General features: G+C 40.2%; 1 protein-coding gene across 3 annotated transcripts in view; it reads left to right on the forward strand.

The window, feature by feature from the left end:
• The window catches only part of SH3GL3 (SH3 domain containing GRB2 like 3, endophilin A3), a 48,965-nt gene extending 33,512 nt beyond the window's left edge, over positions 1-15,453 (forward strand). For all 3 annotated transcript variants that reach the window (XM_059858482.1, XM_059858484.1, XM_059858483.1), the window contains 8 exons: positions 1,051-1,119; positions 1,749-1,821; positions 2,320-2,463; positions 3,135-3,268; positions 4,654-4,812; positions 7,623-7,726; positions 8,943-9,070; positions 14,654-15,453. In XM_059858482.1, coding sequence (XP_059714465.1) covers positions 1,051-1,119; positions 1,749-1,821; positions 2,320-2,463; positions 3,135-3,268; positions 4,654-4,812; positions 7,623-7,726; positions 8,943-9,070; positions 14,654-14,859 — 1,017 coding nt within the window. In that variant the 3' untranslated portion in view covers positions 14,860-15,453. The remainder of the gene's footprint in view (positions 1-1,050; positions 1,120-1,748; positions 1,822-2,319; positions 2,464-3,134; positions 3,269-4,653; positions 4,813-7,622; positions 7,727-8,942; positions 9,071-14,653) is intronic.
• The last annotated feature ends 119 nt before the right edge of the window (positions 15,454-15,572 follow it).

Raw genomic sequence — 15,572 nt, forward strand, 5'->3', positions numbered from 1 at the left:
CCGAGAACAGGGAACCATTGCACTGCTCAGAGCCTTGACCCATTTTCAGGTTATGCGAGTCCCCAAGGCCCTTCTAATTCAGTGAGATGAATTCCCTTTTAGAAGGTGCTGAGGACAAACAAAACACTTTATTGGGGACAGGTTTGGGGACCAGCAGCAGTCAGTGAGCTAGGCATGGATTTCACATGACGCTGTTACAGTTTCAGTGATAAAAGCCAATTAAAACAGAGAACTGTTAGGTATTTTTGAAGGAATTTAATGTTGAATATGTGTTAAATCACTGTCTAGTGGAGGGATGCTTTCAAAGGCTGTTTCACACTGGGTGAGGATCTGGCTTTCTTTTCATGTTGTCACAGTGCAGGTACCATGCACTGCAAGAAGCAGATGGCTGAGTTCTGCTCAGTGGCTTATTCCTGGCCATGATTTTCTCAGTGAGAACCACAGTCAGCCTGGAGTTCTCACACCAAAGGTAGTTAACTTTTAGCCTTTTCAGAAGGTTTACTGATATAGATCTGAAACTGGTGCTTTGAGTTTTTGAAGAACACCTGGCATTTTTATTTTGGTCATAAAGGTGCACAGTCTCACAGTGAAGCATTTTCACAAGTCTGTTCCTTCCACAGAATTGCACACAACTCCAGCAGCAGCAATGGGAGTTGCATCCCTGAACCTGCTGGCACACAGAAGGCACTCAGAAGTACAAAGCTGCAGAGACACAGTTGAAAAGGTTACTGTGGATTTACCTGCAGTCCCTGTGCTGAAATCTGCAGTGTAGGTCATGCCTGTAGAGTATAAGCTCTTCAAGCATGAGAAAGCTTTTATTTTTTGTTTGCTTGTTCTAAATTGGTATGAGGTACAAATTCAGATCAGGTTGTCTCTCTTGAAGGGGGGGGGCTTCATTTCCAAGACTATTTACTTTTGTCCTGCAAAGTTACCTCAAATGGATGCTGGCTATTTTCTAATCTTGAGTCAATTACTGTAACTCTCAGAGATATTTATTCTGTAATTAAATAGCAATACTTTTTTTTGTGTATTAAATTTATCTTTTTACAGCTCTTCAGTGAAAAAATAAGTGGAGCAGAAGGAACAAAGTTAGATGAGGAATTTCAAGAGATGGAAAGGGTAAGAAAAGTCACATTATGTTTTTCAATATTAAGCTATTGCAGAATCAAAAATATTTCATGTTTCAAGTGATTGAATGGTATTGTAGATTTACCTGGGGGAGGAAACCCTGTAATGTGCTTCCAAACAGAAAGATAAAAGGATAAATGCAAATTTGTCCTTGAGCCTTGTCAGCTCAGCCAAGGGAGAAGAGGCACCCACAAAGGCTTTTTGAACAGAGGTTCCACTGACACCTCTTGACAGTGAAGAGAAATTCCTCCAAGAAGGAGGCAGAACATCAGGAGGAGCCTTCCCCTGGCTGTGTGGGAGTTTAGAGAAGTCTGTGGTGTTAGTGAGGCTTTGTAAATATCACAAAGCCTTTGCATTTGATAAAATTAATGATAAAAATCTGACTACTTGGGCCAGATTTTCTCCTGGTAAAAGATTGTATCTTTTAGTTTAAATCCATGTTCAGGAGTTTACATGAAATTGACATGTTTGCTATCCACGGATGAATTGCGTTGCAAATTAAACAGTGTTAGTGCCAGTTTCTGCTTTTACAATTGTTATGTGTCTTGTTTTTTTTTTAATTGCCCTTGTCTTTCTATGTATTTTTTAATGTTCATAGTAGATTTACTTTTCTTTTTCAGAAAATTGATATTACTAATAAAGCTGTAACAGAGCTTCTGTCCAAATCCACGGAGTACCTTCAGCCAAATCCAGGTAGGATAGGTGCAATAAGTGTTGGATTGTGATGAACATTGTTTTATAACTTGGAAATTAATTTTAGGTAAATAAAAGCTCATTAGGTCATCACTGTGAGGTTTCTGTGTGGAGTTCTGCAAAGTTCTTCTAAGCAAGAGGGAGAGGAAGTTGGCTTTGGCTGTGCTTGTATCCTGCATTTGCTGTCTGCAGTATTTCTAATCAAGGAGCTCACAACCAGGACTATTCAAAGGAATGTGAGTGCCAGTGAATATTTGCCTGGAGAAATAAAGCTTTTTTAGTTGGGAATAAAAACTAGTTTCCTATTACCCATATTGTTGAATGGAATGTTTTTTCAACTTTGGACTATGAGGTACTGACAACAAAAAAAATCACCAGTCTGAGATGAGCTTCCTGGCTTTGCTTGTGAAATAATTTATTGCTTTAAATAGATTCGTTTTAAAACTGGTTTTATCACTTTTTAATATTTTTTTTTTCCTTTTTCTATGTCCCTCTTAGCATACAGGGCCAAGCTGGGAATGCTGAACACTATGTCAAAGATCAGAGGACAAGTTAAAGCCACAGGCTACCCCCAGACAGAGGGACTCCTGGGAGACTGCATGATACGGTATGGCAGAGAGCTGGGCGATGAGTCTATGTTTGGTGAGTTGTGCATCTCCTCTGCCAAGATTTCAGATAAAGTCCTTTGCAAAGTGTTGCTCACTGACATAACCTGTGTAGCTGGCCACTGCAGGTAAGAGGGAAAGTTAAGTGCAGGGCTCAGGGGATGGTTGATACAGCTCAGAAGCAGAATGCTCCTGCACATTTGTCTGCCTGTGTTGCAGGTGGGTTTGATAACATTGTTATTGATGCTGGCTGATCATCCCTGTTATTAAGAATTTTAGCTTCTAAGTCACCAAACCTAAATAATTTAGGGTGATTCTTAAATGCAGTTTATTTCTTTAAACTTTTATATAAAATGGCTCTACTCAATTTGAGAAGTAAACTAAAGGAAAAATTCTTGTAGAAAGAAATAAACAGTAACACTGGATGATTTTTTTTTTTTAGTAATGACCTGTGTACAGTAGGGAGAAAAGTTTTTTTCCCTCTGATATCTGTTGGGGAAAAAAAAAAACAAGCCAAAATGTAATTCAGAACAAAAATTTTCTAGTTCCAGTTTTGTATAGAGAACAAACATGACTTGCATTATTTTCTTTTTCACTCTTCAAGGGACTGCAGCAAATACAAAGATACCTATTTGAAATGGCTGTTTTAAAAGACAAGTTTTCTTCTTTTACATATCTTGAGATATAAGACCCTATTCTTTACCACAGGCCTTGCACTACTGGATGCTGGTGAGAGCATGAAGCAAATGGCAGAAGTGAAGGACTCTCTTGATATTAATGTCAAACAAAATTTTATTGATCCTCTACAGTTATTGCAGGACAAAGATTTGAAAGAGATTGGGGTAAGTTTTCCAGGGTAGAGCTTCACTTAGTAATAATCAGAGTCAAATAAACCCTACTTCCCTGAAATATTTTTCTTGAAAGCAATAAGGCAAATAAATTTTGTTGTAATAGATTTTCTGTCCAGCAAAATAGTGACAAAATCTGCTTAGGATGAATGCTGGACTATTTCTCCCTTGTCTGACTTACTCAATTTGCTATATTGTTTGTACAGTCAGTACAAGCATAGTGAAGAGAATTATATTCTTTATTTTTCTTCTTTTTTATTTTAATGAACATTTTTATTAATGCTTATGAACATGTGAGTGGGCTGTGATTTACTGCTAGTGATTATCCTATCTTAGCATCTCTGTCAGCCTAAAGCTGTTTATAATGGAGAATGAATATAACTGTTAAAAAAGGCTTTTCAGGGCAAATACAGAGTGATCTGAATAGTGTCATAAAATGTTGAAGTGCCATATGGCACTATAGGAAGAAATACAGGATACTAAGGAACACATTTTTAACCTTTAGAGTTAAGTTTTTCAGTGTTTTTATTTGCAATGTGACAATTCAAAGAAATCCAGACAGTCTTTGTCTGAGTCTGTTGATTCCAATAGATTTGGGTAATAAGCAAGTTAAAACCCTGATGAAATGCAGAAATGGAAGTTATTTTTTTTGTTTACACATAAATGAATGTGGAAAGCATAGCAAAAAGATAGCAGTAATGTCTGTATCTGTCTCCTTTGAAGCATAACTGTTTTCAGTTGTGTTCTTCTGAGCTGATGAAAAGAAGTTGTTTGATGTTAGCTTTAATGAGCATTTTGTACTGTCACTTTGAGTCCATTCTGTGAGTCTGTCAGTCCCAGGATTTTTGGCAACAGAAAAGCTTGTGTAGTTTTATCAGATAGAAGTGTCAAGTTGATACATAACAAGGACAGGAAGAATACAAGATTTTTTGGAGCACTGCTTTATGAGGGGAATATAACCCCTTAAATTTAGTTGTCATATTGCAGATAATTCAAGATGTAAAATTGAATTACATGTAGAATATGGTGGTGCACAAATATTTAAGTTGGATCCTGCTTCTCTCCACAGCTCAGAGAATCTGTACTGTTGCACATTTGGTGAAGTCTGTGAGGTGGATGCCTACAGTAGGCAAATCAAGGCTGCCAGTACCCCAAGTGCTGCCAAAGGGCTCTTTGTTTAAAATTTCTTTCATTTTTGTGGTCCTCCATTTACCTGGTGCTGCCTTGGGTCATAGGGAGGGACTGTACAAGTCTCTAGGCCTTGTCTTTCTTTAAGTCTGCATATATTTGCATCCATCACTGATATTTCCTGAGATCACAATGTGTTTGTTTGGGCATGTCCCATTTGGTCCTTCTCACAGATGTTGTGTCTCTTTCAGCATCACTTGAAGAAACTGGAAGGGCGCCGCTTGGATTACGATTACAAAAAGAAGCGTTTTGGAAAGATACCGGATGAAGAAGTTAAACAAGCAGTAGAAAAATTTGAAGAGTCAAAGGAGCTGGCTGAAAGAAGCATGTTCAATTTCTTAGAAAATGATGTAAGTCTGTGCTGCATCTTTGTTTGCTGCAGTACGTCCTGGAGGGGCAAATGTGTAGGATTGGTTAAAGCCAGTGCCATCCTTCACAGGAGGTAAGGTCTGAAAGCAGAAACTCTGCCTCTTCCCACTTTTAAATCCCCTCTCAGAGAAGAACATAATGCACAGCAGAGAATGGGAGAACTCAAGAATTTCTTCTGGATATACAGTGACTCAGACAAGATGGCCACAGAGTAGCCAAGTAGGACCAGCTGAGAATAAAATTCAGTTTGGTCAGTGAGAGGGTGAAGGTTGGGAAATTGGTGTAGTCAAGACCTACTGCTGAAAATCTAAGCGAGGGCATGTACCCTCTGAGGTTTCTGAATTTTAGCTCACTTATAGGCAAAACTTCCCTGCTGATGGGGAGTCTCTGAATGATTTTACCTCAGAAAATCATTACTATTACTCTTTGGCTCTGCAGAGTCCATAGAGTGAGTCTGTGGCTTGGGCTCAGATATGTGGACTTTGGCTCAGACTCCAAGTCCATCATGAAATTATGTCTAAATGAGGAGCAGCTGTGGCCATTCAGGATAATCCTCTCTTCTGTCCACACACAGAGGAATAGTGGGATGTGCTGTCTCCTGCATAATCATGGAATTGTAGGAAAAGAAAGCTGGACCTACTTGGGCCTATTCCACAGTTTTGTCTTCTTCTGTACGTGCAGCATCACAGAAAACACACAAAGTAAAAAGTGTGCTCTCTTCTGTGAGCAAACTGCAACAGTGAGGAGCTGTGAAGTGGGAAGATTTAACTGCAAGCAACTTCTCTCTCTATGCATACCCAGTTATAAAGCAGCCTGTAGCTGCTGAACTGTTTGTAAGTGGGACACATTTGTTACAGCAATGCTTAGTGAAAGGCAGTCAAGCCTCTTGCTGTTTTACCAGTGTAAGTTAATGAGGGCAGCAAAAGCTGGAGCATGCTCTTATCAACAATTTCAGCACTGATCCACTGTCGGCTCTACCAGTTGCCTGGTTGCAGTGGATGTGTGTTTAGCAATTCTGTCTTGCATGGGCAGCTGAGAAATGTTTCAGGTACTGTTTATCATTAGTCAGAGCACCAAACTAAGGATAAAAGAGTGCAGGAATTCAACTGGTTTAGCTCAGCCACTAGAAAACAGATGAGTTACGCATTCTAGTGTAAGTAATTCTGCCTTTGGGTGGGGGTGAACTCTATATCCCTCTGAAGTTTTTGCTATATTCATTTCCTATTGTTTCTGTTTAAAGAAAACTGTGCTCTTCCCCTTTCATTCTTGTGCTGACCCAGTCTGTCTGTCCTCCCAAAACTTCTCATTATAGCTTTGTTGTCTAACCCAAATGGTCACACTGTGTTTGTGGAGATCTTAACTGCAATCACCTCCTTCTGATCCTTTGCAGTTCCCCAAGTGTCTCCCTCCCTTGGTCTCCTTGCCCTGAAGTCTCTTATCTGAGCTCTGGTTCTCAGCCATCTTGCCAGGTGCCTTTCCCAGGCTCAGTCCTGATCCCCACCTTTCTCAGGTTTTTGCACAGCCAGCTCCAGACCTCCCACATTGACACTGTTGCATTCACTTCTTATCAGATCCATCTTCCTGCCATTCCCACACAACCAGTCCCAGGTTCATCTTCCTAAGTAACTTTTAGTCTCTCAAGTTTCTCTGACTTTTTCCCAGTCTCTCTTGCTCTATCTTCTCCTAATCCACGGCTCCATATTTAGCCTAGCTCTTAATTGTCTTGTTTGGACAGTCCTTTATCCATTTTTTCTGACCACACATCCAAACCCCAGGCACTTTGTGTTTTGTCCTCAGCTGTTTATATTGCTCTCTTCTGACTGTGATGGGATTGTCTCAGCTGTTGGTTTGATTCTGTGCATTTCATTTCTTTGTGCTATGTGACAGTGTTTGGCTCTCTTGTAATCCTGGCAGAATTTTTGATCATCTTTTTAACTGAGTAAAAGCAGACAAAGTATAACACAAAACTGCCATGGGTCCATAAAACATTTGTAGAAAGTTTACTCAGATATTTTCTTGTGATCCAATGTCTGAAGACATCATGATGGAATGGAAAGATGTCAGACTTCTTGGGGTCTGTCTTCTTAATGTTGTGTTGAAGAAGACAAATATCTGTTATTGCTCCATACTCCCATACAGCTTGAACTTTTCAGCTTGTGTTAGGGGAATGAGATTATTTGTTACTTCATGAATAATAAAATTTTGTTTTTTCTTTCTTCTTCACATTCTCTCTTTCCTCATCATTCATATTTTTGAATGATTGGCTAATATGCTTTAAATCCAAGTAGATAAATCATGTTTCATTTATCAGTTTATAAATGCTGCCATCTAGTGAGGTAAGTCCAGATCATTTCAGAACTGCACTTTGTAAACATTGATAATAAACACTAATGGGTCTGAGTCATAAGAGCTATCACAGTGTAATTTCTTCCAGCATTGATCAGAAAAGCTCCACTTTCACCTGCTGAAGGGTCATGTCCTCTTTAATGTTTTGGGCTTGGGTGTTGACAGACAGCTGGCTTGGAAGTTGAAAGCAGAAGGGATTTGCACATTGTGAAAGGAAATGACTTAAGGACCCAGCCCTGAGTTAGTGAACTAGAAGTTACACCTCAGTTTTGTTCTGTTTCCAACTGGCAGTTTCTTTGATAGAATCACATGTGCTCTTTTCCAGTAACCTCTACAAGGTACTGTGGTCTTTTGAGATACCAGGTCTGTTTTAAATGATCTTTTTGTTTATCCTTCTGCTGAATGTACTGCAGAGCCCTTACAACTATTTTCCTCTGTCTTTCAGGTAGAACAAGTCAGCCAGTTGGCCGTGTTTGTAGAGGCAGCACTCGATTACCATAAACAATCCACAGAAATTTTGGAGGACCTGCAGAGCAAGCTGCAAAACCGGTAAGACAGAACTCCTCAGAAAATGCTGAACCTCTTCTGCAGCTGAGGTTCACAACGTTGGAAAGTCACTGAAGCAACAGATCTTGTAGCACCACCTCCCAGATGGACATTTGCTGTGCTTTGTGCCAGACTGAGCTCCATGGCTTTAAAGCCCTGCCACCTGGCAGCTCCTCGCTGTGCTGGGAGACTTTAATGTAACACAGGACCTGCCCAGGGTGCTCTGAGTGTGTGCGGAGTCTCTCCCATCTGTGGTGCTTAACGGGGACAGCCTCCCTTTGTTTAGAGGTTTAGTTCAACTTGCATACTTTGAGTTGTGTTTTGGAGGATTTGCTTGAAAGTTGGCCTGTTTTTATTGAGATTAAGGGGTATAACAAAATTCTACAGCACCGTAAGGAACCAGCCAGCTGGCCAGGAACAGAGCTGTGCTTAACACATGTATGAAAGGCCCAGGTTCTTTGTGTCAGCCTAAGGAAAGGGAGAAATGCTGCTGTCACTGGTGTGTCACTCAGGTCACCAGAGACCTGAGTGTGTCACTGTGGTGTAGGCAGGGTCAGGAGAACTGCTTGGGGCTTTCAGCTCAGGGTGGCTGTGGGGGCTGTGAGCATTGGCATGAGGGCAGCTCTGTCTGCAGACACCCAGTGCCATCCCAGCTGGAGGGGCCAGGGGGGCAAGGAGCTCTCAGCTGGGGCACACACAGCAAGAGGTACTAGACAGTTTTGCTGGCTAAATGTTTTTTTTTCTTGTATCCCCTAATAAAAAGACCATGTGTGAGATGCAGTCCCTGGGCCTCTGTCCTGGATGTATTTCTCCATATGTCATTTGCATTGAGCTTTCCAGGGAGCTCATTCCTGCAACTTGTGCTGAACTCAGTGGCAGCTGTGGGTGCTCATCACTTCTCAAACTCAGGCTGTTAAGCTTTATGCCTTTGTCAGCAGGACCAAAGTATTAGATAAATTAGGGACTTGTTGAAATTCAATTATTGCATGAGAATTAAGCAGCTTTTAATAAAAACACACACTCCCCGCCAAAACAAACCAACCAACCAAAAACCAAACCCAAAGCCATAAAGCCGAAACACAAACCAACCAAAAGAAGCCTAAAACCAGAACCAGCAGAAGATTTTCTTACCTCACCTCTCAAACAACTTAAGTTCTGTAAGTATTTCTTCCTTCTTTCTTCCTAAGTAAATCTCTTGCTGCTCTTCTCTGTGTTACAGGATAAATGTAGCATCTAGTCGGCCTAAGCGGGAATTTAAGCCAAAGCCTGTAATAACTACAACTCTGGAAATTGGTGATAATCAGCAGCACAATGGGATTGCCTATAGTTCTTCCATAAAATCATCAGGTGAGTCTGTCACCACAGAATTAATGTGTCTCTAGATGTTTTGCCAGATTGTTGCTTGAGGTATTTCTTATACCATGAGAACAATGGATCCATCAGGCATCAGTATCTGTGCATCTGACTCCAGACTGTTTCCCAGATTTCAAAACAGAGCTATGAATCAGGGTTCCTCTCAACAGACTCTCACCATCTGAAATTTAGGTGTGGCATTCTCCTTGGTCTTTTAGGTCTCTGAATTGCAACTGAGGGTAGGAGAAGAGAGAGGGAGAGGCACTTGCAGAAAACAGTTCATTTCTTGCAAAGACAAATGCCTACAGTGGGTGTGTTTGATCACAGTCTGGAGTATCTCCAGGTGCTAATTTTTCTCCACAGTCTCAGAGCATAAATGATCTGTACAGGATCTCAAATATTAGCCATGTAAAATTCAGAGATGACTTGCACCCTTACTGTTTTTAACATCTTATAACTTTACTATCCCCTAAATTATGCACCAAAGTATGAACTGAAGTACTTTTAGTACCTCTTGGTGGGGCCTTTGATAAGGCCCTGATTTAAAAAAAAAAAGAGGCAGCTTTTGAAAGTTTTGTTAGTAACACATCAAACCAGCTTTTCCTCATCTCATGAATGAAATTATTTTGCCCTTTCTCCTTCATAACTACATCGTATGATGAGATCAGCCCAGTTAAAAAACAAAACAAATAAAATCCCCAAACAAACAAAAAAACCCAAACAAAACCCCAAAGACAATATGCAGAGGAAAGAGAATGAAAAAGGCAGAGATTTTTCTATAAACATTATTTGGAAGGAAAATAGAGGAGAAGTAGTAAGCCAAAGGTTCCCTTCTGTACTTAGCATGGCATCTAGGATCTTTTCCTGAAGGTTTCTTACTTTGGGTTTTTTCCTAACTCTCCGATTTCTTCTTCCCACCAGTGTTGTCCCTTTTTAAAAGTTGTTGGGAGAGAAATGAGAGAACTAAAAGTGAAAGAATAAAGCTTGGTGCTGTAACTTCATGCTCCTTCCAATGTCTCTTGAATTTTCTTGCACTGTGCTACAAGAGGAAACCATTATGCAGTGCATACTGAAGGGGATTTGCAGCAGTTTGGCAGCATAAATCCACCCAGCGAGATCTGATTCCTCAGTTTGTTTGAAGCTCCTTGTGCTGCCTGAATGCTGAGTTTTTGTGTTGCTGTGAATTGTGGGAGGGAGGGAGACAACCCTCTCTGTGAATTATCTCAGGTTCCTAAGACCTGTGACACAAGGACACATTTCATCCAAAGCACTGGAGGTGTTTGCAGGGATCAGTAACTTCCTTGGTATTTTCACAGCACATCTGGATGAAAGTAGCAAAAACATAGCAACTTCATTAAAAATCACCATAAAATTTTTTGGCCCTATCAACTTCTCACCAAGTTATATAGGATTTTTTTTGGCCTGTTTTACATGTGCAGGGGAGAAAGGAGATTCAGATTCAGCATTTGTATATAAGCTAGTGTGTCAAACTGCATTACAGTGGTTTATCATTGCCATCCAGCAGTTGTTCCAAGATGTCCTTCAAGGATAATCAGTCCTGCCTTTGGAGAAAGTCTAAGATAACTTCTCCATGTTGCTTCCAGCCCACTTAGTTAAAGAAAAATCTCAGTTTTAATGAGCTGAAATTCAGTGAAAACTGGAAAATAAATGACCACTAATCATTAAGACAGGGAAGGAGTGAGGCACCTCCATTCACTGACTCCATCCATGGACTGTTGCACCAGCTGTTTGCATCTCACTGAATGAGGGGCTGTCACTGCTTCACTTGCTTAGTGCTGTCAGAATGGAAACAAAATAAAACCACCATAGAAGAGATGAAAAGGAGAAATAGGATCTATGAGATAATTGTTGCCATACTTAAGTGCTAATAGCATTAGAAAGACCATGTATGCTGGTCTTTTCCTCCTAAAGCTGTGGATGCTGCACTTCCCCAGCAGGTACAAATCATCACTGAAATCTCTGTTCATTCTCTTTGGTTTTCCTATTTCTACTCAGACATTGTCCATATGGATTTCTGTGAACTGCAGTAGGCTCAATCTGCCCTGCTTGTAAATGGGAAAACTTTTCTGTCCCTTTTTAAAATCAGAATCATGAACCAGATAAGATTTTTATGATCTGTGATTTAGAAATGCAAACCAGGCAGTTCTAAGCAAAACTGCTAAACGTCTTAAAGTCTCCATGAGATGGGGAGATAGCATTGTAATCACCTTCTTTTTGTTTAGGAAACTGACCTCCCCATTCTACTCAAACAAGTACTTCCATGATTCATTTTCCCTGCTTCCATATTGACCCTATCAAAATGCAGATCTTTAATTTCTCTGGTACTGTCCCTCAGGGTAAGTAACATCTTGGTACTCAGCAAAGCCATGGAGATCTGTAGGACAGTTCAAAGCAAGATGTGACACATTCAGCACAACTGCCATGGTACAGTTCTGAGCATGGAAATTACTTTTCCTGTGTTCCACAATATTTTTTCAACTATCAGCTTCTTGGAGCAGAAACTCTGTTTTCCTTTGTATAGTCTCTAACATGTGAGGAATATTTACTGCTTATGACTTGCACACATTTGCAGGGCTAGATTCACATAAACTTAATTTTTATGTTGATGGGAGTTATTTGGCTGCTTTGAGTAAATGCAGATAAAAAATTCTCTATTTCTAATTCATTGTTATCCTCATTAATGAGCTGCAGCTGTGAGCATCATCTGGCTCATTTTAGAACTCTTTAATTGCTGTATTACATCATGCCTTTCCCTCAGTTTGTTTGTCAGGTTTGACTGTGATATGAAATATATGGATCTGGTTGCCACATGCTGGAATTTAACATAAGCATCGAAGTGTTTACTCACTTCAGCTATGAAGGAGACTGGGATTAATTATCTTAGCAAGCTTCCAGTTTGTGATTATTAAAGTACAGTCTTGCTACCTGATGTATACAGCATGGTGTAGAAGGCAGAGTAGATGCAGGTATAGGCAGTAACACCCTCCCTTTGGGGAAAACAAACAAAAAACCCAAACCATCATGGAATGGCATTTTGGTTTCATCCTGTAACACTCCAGGAATAACAGACAGCTTTTTGCTTACCCTGATTTTGTGCTGTCCAGATCTGAGTGGTCTGGAAATTAATGACAGTTCTTTTTTGACTGTGACATGGACGTAAATTAGAGAAATAAAGGAGGTGCATATGGAGTCGAAAATTAACATAAACCCTGTTGGCAGAAATTGCAGAGTGCAATTTATTTAGCTAAAACCTCTGCAACATTTGTGCAAGAAGACAGCAAAAGGCTGGAGTGGTGCCAGCAGTTCTGTGATGGTAAGCAGTGTGTGTTGCAGAGTGTCAGGCAGTGCTGCCCCCCTACCTTTGTCAGGGAAGCTTTGTCTCACTGGATTATGCAGTAGCAGCAGCTGCCTGACTCTAATGAAGACTTTGACTGATCCTACAGCCTGGAGTGAAACTGGTTGTGTGTGCTGTGGCCATTATTTAAAAACCTTTCCAGGCTGCCAGACGTTTCTTTGCAGTTCTTTGGAGCTTAAAATGAACCAAATGTGATCCATCTCTGATCAGGTAGCTTACTGTCAGAAATTAAGTGGCCTGCAGTAACAAATGAGCCCTGTCGGAGCAGCCGGTGGAGGCGAGCAGCTCTCAATTACCGCGATTGCCGCCCTCTGCTGCTGACAGCTCCGGAGAGCTGGTACCACTCCTGCCTTGGCAAAGGCTGAAAATAACTCTGCTATTTTTAAACACAATCAGTCCATTTTTTGCTGGGCAACTGGCTCATCATCTCTTTTTCTGCATGGAGTCCTTCAGGAAATGTATGACAGCCAAGCTTTCACCTGTACCAGTGTATTGGAGTAGCTCTAATTTAGCTGATTCTTGTAGGACTTGGTCACTACCCTGAGCCTTCCAGAGGATGAGCCTGGCACTGTGAGAGTGCTGCTCTGGGAAGGTTTAGTCTCTGTTGGCACTTCTCTTCCATTGTTATAAATAAAAGTTCTCTTCTGTTGCTATCAAGGGTAAAATATACCCACAGAAGAGAAAAGCAATTCATACTTTCCAGTTTTAACACCAGATATTGCCCCCAATTGTATTGTTGTCAATTAAAAAGATGCTTTCACCTCTCTGTTTTCTCTGAGTGATCACCACAGGTTCTTAGCTGGTTTCCTTGAGAGACTTCTCCTAACTCCTCTATCTAGAAAATGCCCAAGCAGTTACTCTTTAATAGTTTTCTATGTGTTATCATGATTAACCAGTTAAAGTGCACTTTTGCTATTTTAGCTGTTATATCTGTATTGCATTACCAGTTGGATGCAGGTTTACCCAGTAAAAAAGGATAGCTGGGAGACTCAAGACTGGACTATTTGAGTATTGCTGCAATGCTCCCAATAAGACAACCTGAATAATTTAAATATAAGTACTAGTGTTCTAGAAGTGTCATGCTATAAGGAGTGGGACTCCTCTTTACAAGGCAGCAGCAGTCTTTTCTCCTATTCTTCATTTATAAATGTATTTCAAGTAACTGGACTTTTACTTGGATACATTACGTATGTTGTTAAAAAATCTGTAATGGCTGAACTACAGTTGAACCATGGACTAGTCCTTAACCACAGAATTGAGCTTTACAATTTGAACATAATTATTCTAATAAAAAGTATTCTATTTAGTTATAAATATGAATAGTACCACCAATCCAAGCTAATTAATACTCCTCCATAAGAATATATTTTAAAAAGGTATTTACTGCATTACCAAGTTAACAAGGTTAACTTTTCTTTTAATGTTTAAGGGTGATTTGAAATTAAGATCTTTTAGGATAAACATTGCAAATCATGAGAACAGCCAGATACTGTATCAGAAAACTGTTTTCATCCCTAAAGTAATTTGACAGATGAGGTGCCTTTGTCTGTACCACAGCCTTTGCCTTAGTTCAGATGGAGGATGTGTAAAATAAAGGAGTGGAGCACACAAGCTCAGGAAGCAGTAACCCAGAACTGTCACTGCTCAGGTGAGGGTGGAACCTCACCCCTGCCACTGCATGTGTGGTGTGAAAATCCAGGGGTCTGCCTCAAGCTGCAGGGCTGTGTTTGTAGGACAGACCAGGAGCCCCTGCCCCTGGTAGGTTTTCCCACAGGCCCAATGTGCTGCAGTGCCATTTGTTTAAAGGATTCCTTATCATTTCCCCTGTTGACTTTTCTGCTTCCTCAACTCCTGCCCTTCCAATTCCTCTGGCAGCTGCTCCACAGAGAGCACATGGGGTTTGACAACTGATTACTCAAACCCTCAGTTGGAGATAAACATCCTTTTGAGAGGGAAGGCAGCTAGGAATGAAAGAGGAGTAGCATCTGAACTTAAGGAACAGTTATGTGTTAAATTTATTATCACTAATCTTGTATTTTATATGTAGAAGCACCAGATGTTAATGAATAAAAGCAATGGAAAAGCTGTTGCTGTTGACATGACAGCAGGGCTACATTTGTGACCCCTTGTTTTGTGCTTAGTGGCTGGTGGGATGCTGTGAAGCTCAATTAATGTGGTTGTTTTTTCTGTCACTGGGGCAGGTTCTTCAGTGCACATGGATCAGCCTTGCTGCCAAGCTCTCTATGACTTTGAGCCAGAAAATGAAGGCGAGCTTGGATTTAAGGAAGGGGACATCATAACTTTGACCAATCAGATCGATGAGAATTGGTATGAGGGGATGTTAAATGGAGAGTCTGGCTTCTTCCCCATTAATTATGTTGAAGTGATAGTTCCCTTGCCTCAGTGATCGTGTCATTCGAGCTGTGAACATGATTTCATGACTGAAATGGATTCACAAATGTTCTGTCAGTGTGGCATTCTGTGAAAGCCTTGCTATTTGACTGACTTACTGACTTTTGTATGCGTCTTTTTAAAATGTATTTATTTTATATTCAAAAAAATTTCACCTTCCCTGATTTGTCAACCTGCAAAAAAACCCATACCCAGTTTTTTTGCTTTGTGCCTTGAAGATCACTGTATGAAGTGTTTACTGGTAGCTCACTGTTGCTCCAAAACTGCATTTCCTTGCTATTATTGTATGTGATTTTTTTTAATCTTTGGCTGCAATGATTTTACTATTGAAAACCATTTTAAAAAAATACTGTTAGTGAAGCTAACTGTAACCAGTTCCTCAGTTACTGATGTCCTTGAGCTGTTTTCATCTATCACACCATAATTTATTGTGAACAAGTTAATTCATCTTTTGCATTGTATGTTGACAAAAGGCAAAGTGGTTGTTGTCAATATTAAGATGATGTTGTACTAAGTACAAGTTCTCAGCATTGAAAATTGGTATAATTTACTGACCAAACTGAATAAATATTTCTGTGGGATAAAAAAAGTGGTTGCTGCTTCTGTACTGATGGTTCCTGCACTTGTTTGAGCAGGAGGCCACTGTTGCTGAATAGATCAGCTTTTAGTGACAAAAACAATGCATGAGTAAATAAAGTATTAGTTTTA

This window comes from Haemorhous mexicanus, chromosome 13, assembly GCF_027477595.1.
Source record: "Haemorhous mexicanus isolate bHaeMex1 chromosome 13, bHaeMex1.pri, whole genome shotgun sequence".
Lineage (NCBI taxonomy): Eukaryota > Metazoa > Chordata > Aves > Passeriformes > Fringillidae > Haemorhous > Haemorhous mexicanus.